General features: G+C 33.8%; 3 protein-coding genes across 7 annotated transcripts; 2 read left to right on the forward strand and 1 right to left on the reverse strand.

The window, feature by feature from the left end:
* Positions 1 to 263: 263 nt before the first annotated feature.
* On the forward strand, positions 264 to 12,968 carry LOC118269412 (transmembrane protein 120 homolog). Of its 4 annotated transcripts, XM_035584521.2 has the most exons (9): positions 264 to 465; positions 733 to 851; positions 2,687 to 2,860; positions 4,794 to 4,886; positions 5,831 to 6,048; positions 7,833 to 8,056; positions 8,552 to 8,641; positions 11,677 to 11,829; positions 12,776 to 12,968. In XM_035584521.2, exons 1-9 carry the CDS (start codon positions 403 to 405, stop codon positions 12,818 to 12,820), a joined length of 1,179 nt encoding a protein of 392 aa, XP_035440414.1. In that variant the 5' UTR covers positions 264 to 402; the 3' UTR covers positions 12,821 to 12,968. The 4 variants fall into 4 exon arrangements, with proteins under 4 accessions (XP_035440414.1, XP_050557499.1, XP_050557508.1 ...); XM_050701542.1 differs by lacking the exon at positions 11,677 to 11,829; XM_050701551.1 differs by lacking the exons at positions 11,677 to 11,829; positions 12,776 to 12,968 and adding an exon at positions 10,052 to 11,623.
* Positions 12,969 to 13,072: 104 nt separating this feature from the next.
* On the reverse strand, positions 13,073 to 19,873 carry LOC118269415 (nucleolar protein dao-5-like). The gene is made up of 7 exons (XM_050701358.1): positions 19,535 to 19,873; positions 19,240 to 19,453; positions 18,697 to 18,894; positions 18,553 to 18,618; positions 17,548 to 17,702; positions 17,093 to 17,219; positions 13,073 to 16,829 (listed from the first exon to the last, which is right to left on the reverse strand). Exons 1-7 carry the CDS (start codon positions 19,612 to 19,614, stop codon positions 13,296 to 13,298), a joined length of 4,374 nt encoding a protein of 1,457 aa, XP_050557315.1. The 5' UTR covers positions 19,615 to 19,873; the 3' UTR covers positions 13,073 to 13,295.
* On the forward strand, positions 19,162 to 22,618 carry LOC118269414 (prostaglandin reductase 1-like). 2 transcript variants are annotated; one of them, XM_035584522.2, is made up of 8 exons: positions 19,162 to 19,311; positions 20,434 to 20,628; positions 20,866 to 20,968; positions 21,042 to 21,230; positions 21,407 to 21,525; positions 21,612 to 21,766; positions 21,932 to 22,037; positions 22,353 to 22,618. In XM_035584522.2, the coding sequence occupies exons 2-8, from the start codon at positions 20,460 to 20,462 to the stop codon at positions 22,583 to 22,585; spliced, it is 1,074 nt and encodes a 357-aa protein (XP_035440415.2). In that variant the 5' UTR covers positions 19,162 to 19,311; positions 20,434 to 20,459; the 3' UTR covers positions 22,586 to 22,618. The 2 variants fall into 2 exon arrangements, with proteins under 2 accessions (XP_035440415.2, XP_050557522.1); XM_050701565.1 differs by lacking the exon at positions 19,162 to 19,311 and adding an exon at positions 20,038 to 20,227.
* The last annotated feature ends 496 nt before the right edge of the window (positions 22,619 to 23,114 follow it).

Raw genomic sequence — 23,114 nt, forward strand, 5'->3', positions numbered from 1 at the left:
GGGTTAATGACACTTCTTCCTGTGAGATAAAGAGTAGCTTATGTCCAGACGGTAAATTAGATACCCTCTTTTTAAATTTCATCGCGATCCCATTAACCTTCATGTTTTGATGTGAAGGATTAAGAAACAAACTATCGCATTTATAATATATTAGTAGTAAGATAAATCAAGCCATGGAATATTTAACAAATGAAATAAAAATCGACTAAATTTTTACCAATTACCAGGAACCCCTCTATAATTTTTATTATCTGTAGCTACACAACGACAGCTGGCTGATCGACGACAGGTGACAGACAGACGAAAGGTCACAGAAATCGGGAATGGAATTCACGCATTCGGTCGAATTCTCGTGATTAATTTGTGAAGCAAATATTAATTGAAATTTCAAATACTACGAATATGGATGTGGAGGAGTGTCTCAAAGAATGGGAGGATTTAGTGGCGGATTACAAACGCTTAGAGGTAAATTTACTTGGAATACTTAACATTATTTTATCGTCTGTTTTCATGGAATTTAAATGCGTTGTTCACGTTATTTTTAATTTGCAGCCTGTTGATAGTCTACAATATTGCTAATAAAATCAAATATTATGGTTTAGTTGTATGAATGTAGTATTTATGAGCCGTATTTCGTAACGCGCTACCGTATTTTTATCTCCAAGTGTTTCTAGTAAAACAATAAAAGAACGAAAATAGAAAATATTTTAAGTCGGCTTTGTTTTCTTACAGGTTGTAAACAAAGACTATGTAACGAAATTGGAAGAAGTTGGTGAGTTGCAGGCTGCATGCATGAAGGAGATTAACCACCAGAAGTATCGCATGTCCATTATAGCCGCCGCATTGAAAAGGTCAGAACAATATACACAACATAATTATCTAAACATGGCCAGATAACATACTTCCCTATTTTCATATTTGCGATTATTATGAATCCAACATGATCTATAAATAATAAATAATTGTTGGTTTAATTAGCTCAAGTCTTCTGAACCATTTATACACAATTACACATGATAATGGAGTACTTAATAACTACATAATTAAGCTTCCAATCCAATTTAAACTAGAGCATAACCTTGATTACTATGAATTTTAATCTGTTTACCATATCATGTTAGTAATGTTAAATAGAATAAAATTTTAATTTATTCTTCTTTTTGAATTCATATTTTAACATCAATGCTTCTGCTAACTTTAATGAGTACTATATTAAAAGATAAGAACGTAATTTAACATTCCATTGTTATAATTTATGCCGCAAAGTTATGTTCATATACCATTAATGGGCAGATTAGATTAAATCTCAAAACTAGTTATACTTTACAGTTTCTTTGTGTAGGTCTTATGTTGGTAATCTATGACATAAAACATCACACTTTTTTTCCAAGAGTCTGATGAGACAAACAGGCAAAGGTGCACATATATCTGAATGGAATAAAGTAAAATTATTGTACTAAAATCTTAAATATACAAAATTAAATTGAATTAAAAAATATTGAGTGCATGGTTGGCACTGTGGCTGGGCAACCGGTTGCCATGTAATGTGTAGTGGGTTAGATTCCCGCATGGAGCAACTCTTTGTGTGATCTACAATTTGTTGTTTCATGTCTGGGTGCCATGTGTATGTGAACTTTAACTTTGAATCTTTGTAAATGCACCCACGACACAGGGGAAAATCCTAGTTTGAGACAAAATACTAAAATTATCACAATTATGTTTCTTTTATGATAAGAAAATTAGAACATTTAAGAATATTAAAATTATGATTTGGCTATAGAAAATTCTTATCAGATTTATGTCCTACTACAAAGTTCAGGCTACAGATTAACACATATCAATTTCTTGTTATTTACCTAAAGTAATTATGTAACTAAATGATAAGGGAACAGATTATGCTGGATATAAGTACTGATAACTTTAAATCCATTTACCAGTATTATACTTATTTTAAAAATACAGTATTATACACTAAGAATGATTTGATATAATTATTCAGTTGATTAAATGCATGTCTTTCTTGATAATTAATAATATTGTTTCATCTTTCCTCTCTGCAGTGCACTATAGTACATAAATATATGGCTTATTCCAAACATTTACCCATACCTCTACCAAAAATGCAGTAATTTGATGAATAACAGTAAAAAGTTATCTATGGCAGTATGTCTTTTGTCTCAGAAATGTTTTTGTGACATATTGAAAGTCAAAAGTACAATAGTACCTCAAATTACTTTAACCTTAGTCACATTAAGGCTTTGCACAAACGAATTAATACATTTATTTGTTATTTGTGTAATGTTTTAATTATGTACATATAATTTATGTATGTTCTACAGTGTTATTTAAATAATTAGGGTGACTTTCCTCCTTTGTTTATTACTGTTGTCGAATAAAGTACAATATTTATCTTAACACACCTTTATTTGCTTGATGGACTAAGCAGAGGTGTTTTGTAGTTAATTATGTATTCCATTTGTCACATGAGATTAATCTATTACCAGACACTAAGTTAAACTTTTTACAAAGACTTTACTCATATGTTATTATTGTTGTACTGAACATTACGAAAATAAAAACTCAGTTATTATTGTTTAACCCTAGAAACTGTGACCACAGGCCTAGTAGTTTAGTTTGCAATCACCCTAGCAAATAATATTGCTAATGTTAATACAATTTTAAACAGGTTAGAAAAAAAAGGAGTAACGAAAGATGACCGCGTCGCGAATTTGGAGAAAGAAATAATGAAAAGGAAAGCTATGCTGCGTGAGATCAACGCGACGCTGCCCAAACAGAACAGCCTGTACTTGCGCATCATACTCGGGAACGTTAACGTTTCTATACTCAACAAAAATGACAAGTAAGTTTGGTAATTTAATTGTTAACTAGCAGCCTGAAATTATTACATATTGGTAGGTACCTGACCTACTATACCCCATTGTTTGTTGAGACCTAAACTAGTATTCTGTGCCTAAACTTCTATTATTAATAAGTACCTATTGCTTACCTACCTGATAAGGTTTTAATAATGAATTTTATAATAATTTATAAATAAAAGGAAGGAAGGAAAGACCGACCAACCTATTTCTACCTATGTAGGAGTAGTCCTACATACATTTTACGAATTGTTATTCCATCGGGATTTGTTCTATATTTTTCATCAAAACTTCTTTACGAAAATCTTTACATTTTTCCCCTATATTTGGCTTTGTTACGTCATCAAACGGTCGATGTCATTGTCTGCTCATATCACATTAAACCATCTGTTTCTAAAACGGTCTCAAGGACAAGTAAATAAAAGTAATGAAAGTGTATATTAATGGAATTGATTCTTATCTATATTTTCATTATAATAATATAAAATCACTTATCACCAGGCGAGATAGAGGCCAAACGTCGACCCATTTAATAAATAAAAAAAAGATGACCTTGAATTTTACTCCCTGAAAGGATAGGTAGAGGTGTGTCCACATCAGTCTTACCTGCGTTTAAGTTTATTATTGTTATTAGATTTAGATTTCAGCCATGTTCGTCCCACTGCAGGGCAAAGGCCACTCTTCTCTGTTTAAAGCTTTTTGCGACCAATCCTTGTCATAGCTGTCGAGTTCGTCTCCTTTTGGACCATCTCATCATTGTCATTATTACAATAAATTCTATCTCCTTGATTTTCAAATCAACTCCTAGATCAAATCATTATCAAATTATCTCAGAATTAAATTAAGAAGGTATTTATCAGGTCTGTATACCTGTTCGGCCGCACTTCAATATACAAGACCGCATCGATAACGCACCTTTAACAAACAGTTCTATTAGGCAATGTTACTTCCTTAGGGGAAGGGTCCAATCGACGCCAACGGAAAACTAGATCAAACGTAATCAAATATAAATGCTAGGTTTTGATCGACTAGGTACATGCTTGGTATTTAATATAAGACTAATGGAGGATTAATGTCCATAGATTATTATGTGATAATCTGGCGTTATTTGGTGAACTAATTGTCTAATAATAATGAATCTAACGAAATTCATTATCGTATCTACATAGAATAAAACAAAGTCGTTTTCATTGTCCCTATGTCCCTTTGTATGCTTAAATCTTTAAAACTACGCAACGGGTTATGATGCTGTTTTTTTTAATAGAGTGATTCAAGAATATGTATAATACGTGCATAATATGTAACCATTGCACCCATGCGAAGCTGGGTGGATCGCTAGTTAGTATAATATAAACGCGAAACTTTGTGTGTATGTTTGTTAATCAATCACACAAAGGCAAATAATTATTTATCCTACGAGAATGAAGGGCGAAAAACAACAAAAATGACATAAAAATAGTACATAGTACATTACTTATTTGGTTAATTATTAATCGTTTACAATAAGCAACCTTGGGTCAAGGTCATAAGACTAATTGTCGAGAAACTCCTTCCTAATGATAATACAACTTGCTAATGAGAAAACTTCATGAACATTAAGAATTTAAAGATTAAACACACTTTTGTCTATGTTTACCGCTTCAAAAATTATCAGCCTGTAAATTTTTTATAATGTAATACAATGTTATATTATATAAAAAAATAAATAAAGAGTGTGTTATACATTTTAAACATTTTTTTTAAACGAACTATGTCAGTAGGTCCCTGTTCTAAATTGATACCGGACAAACCTAATGTCTTACACATTGGCCAGAATACTGTTGTGTCCAGGCAATGCAATAAAACATTATATACTTTATCCGATACGGGATTGAAACTTTGGTGTAAGTAAATTAATATTGAACATTTTCCCCACAGATTCAAATACAAGGATGAATATGAAAAGTTCAAGCTGATTCTTAGTGCCATCGCCTTCGTCTTAGCCGTTGCGAATCTTTACATTGATTTCAGGTAAGAAGCCACTTTTATTATAATAATTAACACATTAACCGTCAAATCGGTCTCTGGTGACCGACGCTTAACGGAGGATTTACCTTCAACAGTTTTCTTTCGGCAGTTAATGCTTTAAATGAATAGTCACTCTGCTTAAAAGTATTATTACGAGTAGTACGTAAATAACTAAATAGTAAACAGAATAATAATATATTATTTGTTAACATAGTTCAAGGTCCACACTGTACTTAAGAGAATGAGTCAACCATCTTAAACCTGAGTCATATAGGTATTTAAGTGTGTAGTGATTATCACCATTCTTCAGTTATGTTCTATTCCATTTTTTATGGTATAAGTCGGTAAATGAGCAGACGGATCACCTGATGGTAAGCAATCGCCGCCGCCGCGACTCCCGAAACACCAGAGGCGTTACAAGTGTGTTGCCGGTTAGGAATTAAGGGGTTGTTGTGGAATCGGAGATTGGGAAGACGGATAATTGGGCCTCCGGTAACCTCACTCACACAACGAAACATAACGCAAGCATTGTTTCACGTCGGTTTTCTGTAAGGCTGGGGTATGACATGACTCCGGTCGAGACGGCTCATTCGTGCCGGAGCATGGCTCTCCTTCACTTAGATACTAATAGAGGGCAAATATATTGAAATACACCATGCTCAAAACTCAAAACCAGATGTCGGACTATTACTAAGAAATTTAAGAATACTTTGCCCGCCACTCGTTTGGACTATGATTATTTATTATTGACCAACCAAACAGGAAAACTGGATATATTTCGTAACTATGTTTGAGTTTGTTTGTGGAAAGCGTTATAAGCGAAAAAATATTTTTGTGTTGGATAGTTTATTTGTCGGGGAAGGTCAAACATCGTGCTGCGACCAATAGGAGCTGAGCAGTAGTTGTAACCACACGGGGGTAGCTAGTACATAATGTTTTTGTTCCAGGCCATTACAATTAATACTGTTGTTCCTGCTGGTATGGTACTATTGTACGCTGACGATCCGCGAGAGTATCCTCAAAGTGAACGGTTCTCGTATCAAGGGCTGGTGGCGGCTGCACCACTTCATATCCACTGTTGTCGCTGGCATACTTCTCATCTGGCCACAGAACGAACCTTGGAACCTCTTCAGACATACTTTCATGTGGTTCATTGCTTATATCAGTAAGTACCTTCATTACTTCTTTGTCTTCTGATAAAAACAAAGGAAGTTGGAGACTATTTCTTTTGTGTTCGTGGACAAAACTGCTCGTTCTTCTCCATAGAAAGCTTAAATTATATTACTAAGGGAATTTTATTTTTAGTGGCTATTTTATAAAATACTGTTTAGAAAAAAAAAACAGAATTTACTATTGCGCGAAAGACCCTGAATGACAAATTGATCGCGTATTTGTTCTCATTTATCTGTTCCTTTCGACTTTCATTACAAAAATATCCTTCATCGATCTTCGATTCAATATGTCATCAAACTCATCAGTTATGTACAGTATATCTAGAGTAAATTAGCTTATAAGTAATGTACATTATTTGTATGGGGCGCGATAGTATCAGATTATGTATCTTTTGAAACGTTGATAACAAATATTGCACGTCAACTTGACAACAGTAGTAACTATAATAAATTGCTTTAATTTAAAGAGTACTTTGCACTATTCTAATATTCCCTCAAGGGGTAGGTGGTTGGAGCTGCGGACTATCTAACGGGTTTACCGGGGCTCCGGCTCGAAAAGTGGGAACGGGGTGGTTTCTAGTTAGTAAGGTGTGACACTCCCTCTCGCATCGCCTGAGGCGTGAGAAGTCATTGGATGATTTTCCCCCATTAAAATGGTGGGAGACACTGCCTACTCCCCGTAGGTAGAGTTATAAAATTAGCTTTGTAAATATAAATTCTGTCTTAGATTTAATATTAATTACACGTACTAAAGCTAATCGTAGAACAGTACAGTAAAACAAGCTAATAGTACAAGTCATTAACTGAAAATTTCAACCCGTCTTTAAGGTTATATATCTATCTGCTCAGACGCCTTAGAAACAGGTCCACTCGGTGGCCGATCGTCAATCTTTCATACATCATTGTTACCTTAATGTATATGTAAGTAGGTAAATGCAAACAAAATTGTTCTCTATTGACAATAGCTTGTCGAGAGCTGAAGTAACATAATCGTCGTATTTGTCTGACGAAATACCTAATGGTGATATGTAGGCGAATCTCGTGTCTGCGTCGTCAAATGACTAAGATTAAAGGTCGCGTGTTCAATGTGAACAACGTGACATTTTCCCCGTCTCTGACGGGACGTTATGAAACTTGAATAAAGTATAGGACAATTGTTTTTTTTAGATGTAACAAAATACTCTAATTGTCTAGTAGTGTTCTAGTTTTTGTTAAAGGCTCGCAGTCAAAAATATATCAAATAACTGGGTATCAAGGTTGCGATCTTGGGCTTAATATTTACGGCTTTGCGGCTCCTATTGGTAAACATTATTTAGTACTAGCTTCTGCCCGCGCCTTCGTTCGCAGAAAATTAAAAAAATAGGGTTGTACTACCCCTAACATTTAGGGGGATGAAAAATAGATGTTGGCCGATTCTCATAGATACCGGATAAGCACAAAAATTTTCATCAAAATCAGTCAAGCCGTTTCGGAGGAGTAGGGCAACGAAAACTGTGACACGAGAATTTTATATATTATATAAATATACCTAGAATTCCAGACGCATTACTCATATGTTTCCGACCACGACCATTTTGGAGCCCGTTATCCCCAAAAGAATATGTAGACCAGAAGGCTTAGTAGGAGCTTTACGTTTAGCGAAATCGAAACGACACCGCGTTAAGCGCTGTGATTGGCCGGCTCCAATGAACCAACCAACCAAACGTAAAGCAAACTTGTACTAAGGCCTAACTATAACTAAGTTACGAAGTGTATAAACTGACCTTTTTTTCCACAGGTGTAGTACAATACATGCAGTTCAGATACCAAAGCGGGGTCCTATACAGGCTAAAGGCCCTGGGAGCTAGGCATAATATGGACATAACAATAGAAGGATTTCACTCATGGATGTGGCGGGGACTGTCCTATCTATTGCCATTCTTATTCGGAGGTTATGTGTTCCAACTGTACATTGCATACACGCTGTATAGCCTCAGTTACCACCCAGAAGCCACATGGCAGGTATGTACTTGAATATTTACTTATCCATTCTAATATTTACTTATGCATTAATCTGTGCCAATAGAAGACAACTTTGATAGTCCTATAAGGACTCAGGAAAGTTAAAGGTAAAAACCGTGGGCAAATGTGAGTTTGTTTGTATGTATGAAGTATTTACTCTAAATTCCGTGTCTATTAGGTGAAATAGACTCAAGTACGATCTCATTTTAAAGTAGCAGTGCTTAAGAATTATGTATTTGGCATTTGGTATGGTGGGTACAAACTACATCGAGGATATTGAGGGATGTTTTCTTGCTCCTGGTTTTTAGAATCAAATACATAATTTCCTGTACTATTTATGGTATCTCTTGGTAAAATATTGCCATGATAATTGCTATGATTTATATATTATTGTATGTTAAGTATCAGACAATATTCTTATGCACTACTGTATGATCTGAAAGTACTTAACGTAACACAATATAAAACGACTGTCCTGTAACAAACCGACAACAGATACCAGCATTAAGTTTATCATTCCTGACGATTGGCATCGGGAACTGCGCGACGACGCTGATCGTGATCCCTCAGAAATTGAACGAGCAGGTACAGTGGAACTGAAACGATTGGACTTCGCAACGCGTCCGTGACGCGCGCCGCACGCTGTGTGATGTAGTGACGTAGACTGTAGACCTTATAGCGTGTACACAGAAGCACGTCGGTTTTAAAAAAAAAAACAACTGTCACTGACACATTGTACCTTCAGCGACAAAAACATTGTTCGGAGACGTAATTGTCATTGAACGCAAAAAAAAAATCTATAAATATATCTCTTTTAATCATTTATCATCTTGTTCTTTTGTTCTCATACATGCTCTTAATAGCTAATATAAGACTTCAAAAAACAATTTTGAAATCTTTGTATTCCTAATTTTAAGAGGTCAATGAAACTAGTACTTGCAGTCAGCCGTTACTAGTTGTGGTGACTGTACCTTTTCGTACATCTATTTTTTTTACATCTATTCTCCAATATTTATTTCTTCTCAAATTTAAATTCATTATGATTATTATTTTCATCTGTTCTTGTTGCTGTTTGTACTTATAGGCATTCAAGATAGTAGTGAATTTTAATACTATTGTCATGTATTTAGCACGAACTTTCTTACCCTAGACTACACGACGTCTTCTGTTTATACGTTATAAATAGATAATTTAATTGCGGACGGTATTTGGATAGTTACCCAAGTCCTAATTTCAATAGGATCTGAAGGACCACTTCACCAAATGCTTGATCCGTTTGTACGCTTTTAGACAACTTTCATTTTTTTTTATATGTATTTGACTATCGTATGTTTTAAAAGTTGAATAATTTTGGGGCAATTATGATGTCGTTTTTAACTTTGAAATATTAATATTTGTCTGAAAGCAAACACAGAATGTAGTTCTGATAAGTTTGTCCCTGACATTGGCACCTTGTAATAAATTAAAGTTTACATAGTAAATGTCCGGTAGCGCTGTCAAGTAATGTTTTAACCATCACTATTAAACACTTAAAATGTTGTTAACTACTATATTTATGACATATTTATACATTCTCTTTATCAGAACTACAGTACCAAAATGAATTCGAATGCATTCGTGTTGTATGTTTGGACCCGTGGACCAATTTGTTCCATCATAGATTGTAGAAACATAGATTTTATATTTTTATTTTCACAATTTTTTTAAAGTGACTCAAATAAACATTTCGAATCTCTTTTAAATTCCATGCTCTATATAAATATATGTTGCGCGCGACCAGTTTATGACACTTTAATAAGATGCATTATTCATGATCAATTCGATCACCTGATCGCGCGCACAATTCAATAGCATAACTATAGTTTTTGACATTTCACTAATATATTTTATTTACTTATTTCCTTGATCTAACACATTACTAATAAAATTATGATTATCTGTATATTATGTGAAGTTAGTTTATATTATTTATTATTGTGTACTTTCTATTTTCAGTAATTAAAAGGACTTCATTTTATACCTACCTACTTTAAACCGAGTCTGTGTTGAATGGATTTAGTATATTTTACTATTTTCTTAATATACCTACATATTATGTAATAAATTAATGTGCATAAAAGCATTTTATCTGTACATATTTATGTATATAAATAATATTAAATAGTTTAGTTTGCGTTTATAATTCATTTAAGTATGTATATTTTATATTTATGAACAAATTTTGTGCCAAAAATGTATTTCAGTTGTGCTTTTAAGTCCGTATTTTGTTTATAAACATTAAAGTTCTGCATTTTATTGTCGGTAGTTAGTTTTGTCATCAGCTTCGCAGGTTTTTGAGCACACAAGCTATTTTGCTTTTTTAAATCTTGTGTTATTGCTTTGGTGACTTTATAATTTGCCAAAATATTACAACATGTAAAGAAAAAGTTAAAATGAAATCGAATTGATAATAATTTATATCAATAGGTATACACTGGTACGATTTTATTGCTTTTTGTAAGTATATATACTTGTTCAATTCTATGAAACGGATTTTTTTTAGTTTGTTAACATATTATCAAACTGAACAACGATTTAAAAGCAATGATGATAGTGTTTGCATGACTTATTTATATACTATTTATTGCATGTTCGATTATTCCAGTCTGCGTCACGTAGTGTGGAAAAAATCAATAGCTTTATTATAGTTTTATATTGTGATTGCATTTTTGGACATCCAAGTGATAATTGAAACCGCATTTTATATAAAAATACTTTGAAAATATTGAAAACAGGCAATAAGTAGTAAAATGTCTAATTATATTCACTTGTAACGGCTTTTTATGTATTTTTATGGATCTGAGCTTAAATAAATTATGTGATTTTAATTATTGTATCTTGTAAAAGGCACAAATAGTTCATTTTAGATAAACTTATTGCGATGTATGGGTACATTTTATAGTTTCCATACATACATATTCCCAACAAAATCACACTTTTTATCCAAATGATTTTTACAAATGTTTAGACAAATAAGAATTTGAAACATAAATTATGGACGTAATTATAAGCTGGAAAAGTAAATCTAGATATAGATAATTTATTAGACGAGCCGTCCTGCAATAATAAAGTAATAAATAATGGTTATTATAATATTAGTGTGTTATCGAAGTGTTGATTGGTCTAGTCACATTCTCACATGGCTAATTAACTGTTACTGTAATGTTGGAATTACAGCTGGCACGGTGGCACCCACTCGAACACCTAGCGTGTTATCAGTGTTGTGAAACACCTATATCACAGCAATAATAAATAGTATGTAATGGGTGACTGTTATATGCAGGGACCGTAGGTAGATAACGTGTTTTATGAAGCCAGATTATAAGTGGCATACCTCTACAGGCTTTATGTACACAACGGAGTGAATATTTCGTGCCTTGATCAAACAATAAACTATTCGTAATTTAGTGATAATGTTGTACTTATGCTTTGTATATTCGATTAATTTATAATGGTTGTTTTTAGCTCTTATTTGTAATGAATGTTATTTATTTGAATGCATTGATGAATAAATTTGTTTTTCAGCTATATTTGCATTTTTAAATTTATTTTATATGTATTTTGTTTGCACCATTCGACAGATATCTTACCTGGCGGCTTTCTTTCTTACATTGCACTGTCTCAACATGTATACAATACTGCAGACCTTGCACAAGAAATTGCAAGGAGGCTTGAAGCTCCGTTACAAATTACGTGCAATTGCCTACCGTCTATCCAATGAGCTCGCCGTGTTGGTACGTGCATGATGTATCACTTATTAGCGTACTTTGAACTTCCCACTCTGAGGTAATCACTTGCGATATTGTACAAATCAAACAATATAATTATTTATTGTGTGATTCGAAGTAGAATACTACTTCGAAGGTAACTCTTGCGTTTGTTGATTGCAAGTGATGGCGTCAGAGTGGGAGCTGGATGAGTGAGGAGGATGCAGGTCGAGTTTGTTTGTCAGTTATGTCTGTCCGTTTTGCAAATTCGTCTGTTTTTGTTTACCATGAGCTCAAAAGTACCAGAAGTTACGTTAATATACACAGTACAAAAATATACTATTGATCAAACAAAAAAAAGGGATCGTTTTAATAATTAAATAATTTATATAACGCTTTTCGCAAATGGTTGTCAGGATTCGAATAGTTTCAAGAACTTGAAATGTCCATGTTGGCAGTAAGCATACGGTGCTGGTAAGTAACGTTTTGAGCGAGTGTTGTCCACACGGATAAATAAATATACTGGACACTAAACAATTAATAATTCAGTATAAATATTTATCTATGCTAAATGTATGTAAATATTTGTTGCGTTTGGGCAATTAGTTTGGTTTACTGTAGTACATATTATGTTTATTGTGTTGTTTGGATGTATGCTGAGTTGTACCGTAGTGTTGTGGTGGGACGCAATTCGAATTGGTTTCGAGTTGCGCCCGGGGTAAAGGTGTTAGCACACTGGCGACTATTATAGTCATTATTATACATAATATATACGTACAATATCTCGTCCGTGTGCTAATGTCACTGAAGCTTAGAGAAGAATTCATTCATTTTTATTTTTTTTCTCTAAGCTTGATTGCATGTAACGTGTGTTGTGTGTTGTAGCATTAGTTTATGTGTTGACTATAATTATATATTAAGTGTACTCTAACGACTATGATTTGAATTGAACATTTATATTTGTCAATTACAGGAACAAAAATGGCGACAGAATAAAGTGGAAACGAAATCAGAATAACTTTATCTGGCCTATATTTTAATGTGATTTACTAACGAATGTATTGAACAGATTGATGGACAATTTATATTTTCATAATTCATGGTATTCAAAACTGTATAATGTGTTATTTCTCTATTGTAAATAATAATATAGTTATTTAATAACTCTTGTGGCTTTTTTTTAACCAACATGGGTGTGGAGTTCACCAAAATCATTAATATCGACTGGATTGTTTGTGTGTGAATGCGAGGGTATTAGAAGAAAAGTCACTTGTATTAACCTTGCATTACTTATAATTCATATTTACAACACATTTAATGCTTAGTTTTATAACAAAATAAATACATTATATAGTTTGTATGAACAGCGACAAAAGAAACATTTTGGAAATTACAAATTTGCTTTACTTGGCTAGATCTTGGCTCTTGTGCTGTAATTTAAGTATATCTAATTGAATCAGTCAACGTTTAATTAATATTTACACATTTGTCATTCATTCATCATGTTCGTCTGCTGAACTGTGGCCTACATTGTGATCACTGTCGTGGTCGGATTCTTCAGGCCCCTCGTGTACGTCTGCACGAGGCTTCTTTACCAACAGACCTTGTTTCTGTAACCTTTGTATTGCTTCTAAAGTAGTCCGTTTCATACCACTCGATTCACTATTTTCTTGCACTTGTGATTGTCTCTGCTGACTAGCCGTAATTTTTAATCCACTCACATTACTTAACCTACTTATCTGTTGGGAACTCGAGTTTACTTCAGATTTAATTTGTTTCGCCGTCACTATAGAATTACCTTTAAGTAACTTGGAACTAGTAAAATTAGAACTAGTTGATTGCGAAGCTGAAGTATACTGGACCGTGCCGTCACTACTGTTATTAAATGCCGGTATATCGGACACGGGTATTAATGACTCTTTCGGCTTTTTAAAACAACTAAAAGGCCCACTCACTTCTTCGTTAACTGGTCGCTTTATAACAGCCGATGGTGAAATCTTTAAAGGTTTTCCAATAACTGATTTGTTGGTACTAGGAGAGGATGGTCTTCCAATAATCGGTTTGTGTGGACTAGGAGAGTTCGTCACTTTTCTCCCAATCATCATTCTTGGATTATTAGGTCTTGCTATATTTATAGATGTGGGGCTCCTTATTGCAACATTTTGATTAAAATTCCTAATGGCATTAGTAGGTTTAATTTGCGATACGGTATTGCTGATTTTATTAATTGGATTCGCGTGTCTTATGACAACTCCTTGAAGGTTTTTTGGGCCTGCCGGCCTGATGCCCTGTATTCGCTGCGTCGGAGAATTTGTTTGAACAGAGTTCCGAACTTCTTGTTTCATTGTTTGGTTCACTGTCTTTATAGTTTTAGTGACGGTCGTCGTTATTTCTTGTATCATGGTCTTCGTTTGAATTGTTTTAACAGTCACTTCCTTATTGACAGTATTCATTGAAGATACCTTCTTCGAAAAAGCTAAATTTTGGTCATTTTTAGAAACCCTATTAAAGGCAGCATTATCATTCTGAAATACTTTTACAATTTGATTAGATTTAGTTGGTAATTGTTTTCTCTGTGCATGTGTTGTTTCTTGACTATCCTGTGAATGGATGTGTGTTTTACTATCATCGTCGTTATCCATGGAAGTTTTACTTAAAGATTTTATTGTTAAATTTTTATTTATACTCTTCAAATTATTTAAGCAAACAGAATTGACTGTGGAATTTATAGTTTGTTGAGTTTTTTGCATTGTGTTGACTCTAACGTCTTGTTCAAAGTCAGGTATGTCGTCATCTTCATTTTCGCTGCACGATTCTTTTGGTGATTCGATAATCGGGTTGTTAACTGTCTCATTCATTTCTTCGATCTTCTCAGGATGGTCTTCGTCACAGTCATCAAGCTCCATGTCCTCATCAAGTTCTGTGATGCGAACTTTGCCTGGATTAGAATCAGAGTCACTAGCGTAATCCTCTTCCGTTACTTTAGAATCTTGTGAATTTTCTTGAGATTTCGCAAACTGACTTGGTGAAGTGTTTCGAGATTTTATTGTAATGTTCTTACTAATACCCTGCAATATGTTTTTAACCGCCATATTTTTATTTTGCATATTTTTGTTGCTATCGTTGTTTGATTCCTCTTCGAATTTATGTTGACTACTATTTTCTTCCTTCTCAATCTTTATATTGTTTTCAATTTTAATATTTCTACTTGGTGCTTGATTTAAAGGCTTGACTGTTATATTTTTACTTAAATTCTTCAGTGCGTCCATGGACTTTGTTGGGCCTGGGGTACTTTGAGGGGGTTGTGGCTGATTTCTACTGTTTTCTTCCTCATCTTCGGAGTCGTCTATGTCAAAAATTTCTATTATTTCTTCGGGTTTCTGCGGTTCAACAACTTTTTTAGGAATATTAATTTGTTTTACATTAGCAGGCAAACTTTTATTTTTATTTATTACAGGCTTCGTTGTTATATTTGTTAGTCTTTTTAAAATATGAGCATTCGAGTTTGGTTGTGTATTGTTATCCTTTTCAACTTTAATTTTTGGAATCTGTCCTGTAGGAGATTTAGCTATGTGTTGTCCTAGTACATATCTTCTTTCTTGGTGATTGACTAACCTATCAGGTTTAGGTTCACTTGTTTCCAATTTAGTTTTCTTAATAGTTATATTTTTATTAGCACTTATATCTTGTAATTGTCCACCTGCATTTTTATCATTTTCGAAAATATCGCCACTTTCAGATTCACATGCGTCAATATTTCTCTTTGTTGCCACAGACTTGATAGTTATATTTTTGCTTAGGGTTTTTAAGGCGTCTAGAGTAGGATCCTTATCCTCAGTTTTTGGTTTATTAATAACCTTATCAGCAGGCACATTAGAAGATTCTTTTTTATTAGTATTTTCAGTAGTTTTTGTAACATTAATTTCATCAATTTTCGCAGCCTTAGGTTCTGTTATTGTGTTATTTTTGTTTTGATTGACAGGTTTAACAGTTATTAGATGACTCAAACGTTTTAACGTTGATAAGGAACTAGATGGTGCACTCAATGTGGTGTTACTTTCATTGTTTGTTTGGTCATCTTCTATGGCTTTATCTTCCTCCATGTGATTGTCAAGATCCGATGCATGTTCTGCATCATCTAATTCCGCATCAGAATGGTCAGAATGATATTTCTCAATTTCTTGATGATCTAGTTCATGTGTATTTTCAGTTTTTTCATGAGTTACATTGTTAGTAGTTTTTGGCGAATAATCCAACTTTGTAACTTTAGATATTTGCTGTGAAGTTTCATTACTATCTGGCACAACTCTGTTAACAGTCTTTTTGTCTGAATCAGTATCTGCAGTACTTTCGCTGACTTTATTTGCGTCGGATTGTGTATCTGCTACTGGTGGTTCTATTTTATTTGTAGTCTCTCTAGCACTATCTGTGTCGGTTTTAGTCGAGTCCAACTTAATGTCATTCGAGCTCATTTTGTTAACATCTTCTTCAGATGTCTCTGTCTCCTCAACTGTACTTTGCATAGTTTCCTTAGGTTCCGAAGTTGCTGCAGTAGGATTTACTTTCTTTACTATTTTTATCTGATTGTTACTTTGATTTATTAGTTTATTTAAAACTTCACTTGATGTTTCTATTTCTCTTATTTGATTTAACTTAGGAACAGGTTTCGTTACAGTCGTATTACTAGGTATTAAAGTGGCGACTTTAAAATTTTTAATTATTGGCTTCTGAGCCACCTTTCTTTTAACGACAATACCTGCCTTTTTTAGTTTGTCTAGATCAGCGGAGGTGGTAGCATTGTTCGTCACCTTCATATTATTTTTGAGTTGTTTTGTGACTACGCGTGTAGGTACTTCTTCTATGCCCTGGAAGTCTAGGCCCTCACCAAATACGTCCTGGTTCATACTAAGAAACTCATCGAGAGTAATCGCCGATTTCTTTGACTTTTTATGTTTTTTATGTTTCTTTGCTTTCACAGGACTAATATCGTCATCTGCATGGTCCATTGCTAATTCTAGGAACTTTTCCTGAAATATCGAGATAAGCTACAGTTAAAATATGTATAAAGTATAAAAAGTAATTTGTGTTAACACTTATTCAAACATATTTTGTAGACTAATCTCCGGGAATACTGTTTCGATTTCAATAATTACTTTGAAATATTAGATAGTGGATAGTGCATTTACTAAGGAAAATTGTAGGCTACAAAACATCACACTGCGATCTATGGAAGCCGAGCAGAGTGGTAGTGTTTATTCTAAAACTATACAATAATAAATAAAATACTTACAATGCCCACTGCATTCATAGTTGATTCAGGATCTTCTGTTTCTGTGTTATCAATTTCATTTAGGTTTTCCACCTTTTCTATTATTGGTGGGACTGTTTCCAGGGAAAAATCCAGCAATTCAATAAACCTGTAACAAAACAACAACTCTGCAAATACACATAGAATAGAAAACCACTTTTACTCATCACATCCATCTACAACAGGCTATAAATGGGCCACTGCTGACCAAAGGCCCCTTCTCACACGGATAAGGGTTAAGTATTAATCACAATGCTTGCTCAATGTGCGTTGCTGATCCCAAATAAGACCATGTTTCCTCACAATCTTTTCCTTAACCATTTATCAGTGGTGTCTAAATAATCTTAGAAAATATAATTATGTAGCTTGCAAAAAGTCGAGCACTGGACTGACCTACACTGTAATTTTTAAAACAGATAAATTAGTTAATTACTTACACAGGATTATGAATGCTATACATATCCTCAGTGGTATGGAAAGTGAGGTGTATTTCATATGCGTCTAGATGGTAGAATACTGCTTCACATACTGGACATTTTAACACTTCATCCGGACTCTGGTTCTCATCACCATGATCCTCTGTCATGTGTTTCTGTAAACCAGATATTTTATACATTAGTCATACACAAATATTATAAATGTGAAAAAGCAAAGTTACGCCTTTTATCCCCGAAGGGGTTGGAAGAGGTGCTTATTACGACACGTAATGCCGCTATACAATGTACACCCACTTTTCACCATTTGTGTTATAAGTCCCATGTAATAAGGGGTGAGCCTATTGCCATTGTCCAGTAATACTTTGCTCGACCCGGGAATCAAACCCGAGACCCCTTAATCAGCACTACCAACGAGGCAGTCGAGATTATAAATGTAAATGGTTTCCTTATGTGATAGAACAAAATACAAAGCTCTCAAAATTGGAAATATAAAACATCATACACTGCGATCAAGAGCCAAGGAGCGAGTAAACCATGCGAGAATAACTATAATTGTATTTTAAAAAGTGAATAGCTATGTTATATTAATTAGTCCACATTATTTATGTTAGATGATGCTACCCCATTGGGTAAAGCAAGCAGTGTGATTGCTTACTTTTAAGATTGATTTTATTTAGGAAATAGACGTGCTTAGGTTTACGAGTTTATAGGTAAAATTATGTGCTTGGTGCCCAGAGATAAACTTGTTACCTAGTATTTTATCATATGATAACATAGCAAGAATGCAAACTTATGTATGAATGTTTGGAAAAAAAAACAGGTTAACACATTGACTGCCAACAAAAATCAGTTGAAGGCAAATCCTAACGCCGGTCACTTCTGCCCCCATGGCATTTAATGTGTTAAACAAGAAATTCCATGCTATTGGTTGGACAATTATTTCCAAAATATTCAGAAATTAATACATAGTTTATAGTGAGAATACATACAAGATATTATACTTACAAATAGATTGACTTTATTTTCATACTCTTCCCCACAGAAAGGACAGTAATATAATGTAATGATGACCTGAAAATTAGATAAAAATATAAATAAAGGTTTATCATTTTATTTTGTCTAGTCAAATTGAATTTTTAACTTAATTACCTGAGAATAGGTTTTGATTTTCTTTGACTGTCCAATGTCTGGCAAGTCGGTATCGGACCGATGAAAGAATTTGTTGTGGTTTAACATTGCAGAGGCAATGAAAAAATCTACATTACAGCAGTCACAGTGAAAGCGTTTGTCATCTGTGCTCTCCTCCTCAGCTCCATGGGTTGTCCGCACATGAACATTATATAAGTGCTGTAACATTTCAAAATATTTCAAAGCATCAGCACAAAACTTAGTAAGATGGATATTGAGATAGCATACTAAAATAATGTGTTAGAAATTCCATGCAAAAAGCCAGGTATCCAGTTCACATAATGAGCTAATAGTTATACATTATGTCTCTTCTATTCTTAGGTCATGATCACTAACCAAATTTTAGTATTTAAAGTTTGTATGGTAGTGATAATGGATACAATAAACAACTGTCAAACTGATAAAAATGATAAGCAAATACGAGTAGTGGGGAGGGGGCACAGGTCGTCCTGCAAATAGAGCAAACACACGCGAGAGACGCCGGCTCCCAGGACAAGGCATTACCTTCAATGTGAAGAGCTTCCCGCACCAGGGGCAGAAGTACTTCGCATCGTGATCCGGGTGCACCTTGTGTTTGTGAGTTATAGCCTTGGATATCGTCGGAAACACTTGCGAACACACGTCACAAGTAACCAACTCTGCCTTCTCTTTAGATTTCTGATCAGTCCCTTTTGCAGGGATTTCGAAACGATTTTTATACTGTGGATCACCGTGTTTCCTGAACATAAAATTCAACTTTAGTTAATACGTAGAGGTATTGAACGATATGTTTCGTTTTCGTGACAGAAAATTAGGTTACCTGAAATGTTCTTGCAAATCTTCCTTATTGTCGAAAGTATCTTTACAAAATACACAATTAAATTCCTTTTTTGTATTCATGGTTTTCACTAAACTGAAACAAATTGTTCAGCCAAAGCACAATAATAACACTTCAAATCACATTTGTCACTTCTTATTTGAATATTTTACAACTTTCGATACACGCACAACACAATACTAAAATTATTTCGTGTCCATTATACCACAGGTGTGAAATAATGATATAAATGTAACATTTTATAATGTCTTTAGAACTATGGCTCTTCTACCCAAACAATAAGTAGGCCATTTTGTATTTATTTATTTCATTCATTGCTATTCTGTCCCACTCCCGTATTTAAGTAAAACTAGGGACTCGACATCACGACATGACATTAAATCGATTTTATGCAATTTTCTTAGTCGATTAAGCGATTAGTTCTTGTCTATGGTACTAAGTGGCTATTAATAAAACAGGCGTAAAAAATGTTAATGATGTTAATTACATATTCTGAATTAAATAACTGATGTCATTGTATAAATTAGTCGATACCATACATAAGTAAGCTAAAAACTTATAATGTCAAAACATTTGAAAATTACTTTAGCATTAGATAAAATAAATCCAACTGGAAGTGTTAATTAGCATATGGCAATTATTGCTTAGCACATAAGCAGGAGGTATATGCGTGTGGTATGTAGCAAAAACATATATGGAGTCTGGGATAATTATTTCCTGATTGTTGACTTGCCATTTATGATAATGGTATTATGATATTGAATGTAAATCTTTTGGATCTCATAAAATACGTAATCTGTAGAATGCTCCATAATCTTCGCCTTTTATTCGTAGCTTATTATTAGTTTATTATGAATATAAACACAAAATATTTTTTTCAGTTTTTATAATATCGAATATCTGCAATATGTTCCAAAAAATGGTTCCGTCGTGTAATTTTGCTAAACGGATGTATTCAGCAGCTACAGGAAAAGTGAAAGCACAAAAATATGTGCTCACAAAGTATTTTCAAGGGGAACCAAAGAAATCTGATTTTAAAATTGTCGAAGAGGAACTTCCAGAGTTAAAAGAAGGCGGTAATTTAGTTTTTTTTTTATTATTTATACCGTGAAATCGGGCTTGTTTGACCCTAGGGGGTAATTCTAACCCTAACTTTTAGACAAATGAAAAACTAATTCATGCTTTGTTCTATTCCTATTGGTTATAGAATTTGGATCTAAGTTACCCGAGTGGGTCAAAATAACCCGATCGATTACTACCTATAGATTTATTAGTAGATATAACCATAATTTAATCATAATTTTATATTGTAGAAGTACTGGCGGAGGCTGAATATCTAAGTGTTGATCCTTACATGAGGGCTTACATGATTGGCTATAAATTGCCTACTGATATGATTGGTGGTCAAGTTGCAAAGTGGGTTTTTTGTCGATAAGTATTTGTATGTCTCATATGGGCAATGGTTTAACTAAGCAGTTTCTTATTTCAGAATTATATCGAGTCGAAACAATAACTATGCTGTTGGGAAATATATAGCTGGATCTTTTGGGTGGCGTACTCATACTATTGTAAAACCTGATGATTTTAATACCCCGACGGGTTTCATACCTGTTACACTTCTACCCGATTTCGGGTCACACCCCGTGTCACTTGGTTTAGGCATTCTCGGAATGCCTGGGTAAGTTATACTTCTGAGCCTTCACTCACTATTCGTATATTACTACTTTGTATTCTAATATATGGGACTCATAACGTCACTGGTGAAAGGTGGATGTATATGTGAAGTTTTAGACAAAAGTAAAGGGGGTAGCCACCTCTTCGGGGAAAGACCATTATATGTATTTATCGTTACAGAAACACAGCTTACTTCGGTGTAAAAGAGATCTGTAAGCCTAAACCCGGTGAGACGATTGTAATTACTGGCGGCGCCGGGGCTGTTGGATCACACGTGGGGCAAATTGGCAAAATCTTAGGTAAAGTTTGAATAATTTTATTTCTAAAATAATATACTTTTATATGTTTTGTTTGTTTTTGTCTAGATGTTTTGTTATTTTTTCAGGTTGCCGCGTTGTTGGCTTTGCGGGAACGGACGAAAAATGTGAATATTTGGAAAAGGAACTTGGCTTTGATCGGGCTTTCAACTACAAAACTGTAGACGTCAGAGCTGCTCTTAAAGACAGTTGTCCTAAAAAAGTTGACTGCTACTTTGACAACGTGAGTTTTGAATTATTCTTTGATTTATTTCTCATTGGTGTGACGAGTAAATTATATGCTTATCAAATAGGATAGACAACTAATTTTTATTGTAATGTCCGCTTGGTAGATTATATTGTAAAAGTAAAAAAATATTGATACTCACTTTTTACATTTTTATGTCAGGTCGGCGGTGAAATCAGTACGACTATTATGTCTTTCATGAACAAATATGGAAGAGTCGCTGTTTGTGGTTCCATTTCGTCATACAATGATATGAAACTGCCAAAAGGTTTGTATTTGAAAAGGTTTATACATATTCCAGAGGCAGATTAATCCTAGCGAGCGCCCAAGCTAAGGATCTCATAGGCAACCCTAACTTTTTTGATGCTGCCACCACTCTACGACTACCTACGTAAGGCTCACGTCGCGGCGTCCTTCTGTAACCTTCCGCCCTTACATAGCATAGTTTGCATTAGGGATAATGCATCTCTGATTCATTCGGATTATTCAGAATAATAATATTAGTATTAGTTGTGCATTAGAATATATTAGGTTCGGAATGTACTGTAATGTACCTACATTAAAATTGCGATCTCTATTTCAGTAACAATTCTGCAACCAGCAATTGTCTTCAAGGAATTGAAAGTAGAAGGATTTCTTGTAAACCGGTGGACTGATCGGTGGAATGAAGGAATCGAAGCTAATTTGAAATGGCTTAATGAAGGAAAATTAAAATATCAAGAGAAAGTGTACCACGGTTTTGATAACATGGTGGATGCTCTCGTTGGTATGCTGAGAGGAGAGAATACAGGGAAAGCTGTAGTTAAAGTTAAATAATTAATTTTAATAAATAATTGTTTTGTTGTTTAATTGATGTTTTAATGGAAATTAGTAAGGTGCCTTACCTTATTTTGAATTATATTTTTGGTATTATTTATTAAGTAATTTACATATTTAATTTAACCATTGCAATTTTGTCCAGTTTCAATACCATAAAGTAAAATTAGGGTTCACGAAACGTTTTAGTCGATTAAATGCAAATGTCTTAGTCGATTAAATTAATGGTAATTTTCGATGGAGCTTACTAAGTAGTTTTTAATTGCGATTTTATTGAGGAATGTTCTAATTAAACTTAACTATCAATTAACAATTAATTAAATAATGTTTTTCTAGTACTATTAGCTAATTTATAATATTAGCCTAAGTACAAACATACAGCTAATTAAAAAGAAACCCAAGAGTTTTCAGTGCTAAGCAACAGTGCAGCACAATCTATTGTAGATTGGTGGAATTGTAATGGAATAGGTCATGTGGTTCAAAATACAACTGTTGAATACGTGGTCCCAAGTTTTGAGAATGACAAAGT

The sequence above is a fragment of the Spodoptera frugiperda genome, chromosome 2 (assembly GCF_023101765.2).
Source record: "Spodoptera frugiperda isolate SF20-4 chromosome 2, AGI-APGP_CSIRO_Sfru_2.0, whole genome shotgun sequence".
Classification (NCBI taxonomy): Eukaryota; Metazoa; Arthropoda; class Insecta; order Lepidoptera; family Noctuidae; genus Spodoptera; species Spodoptera frugiperda.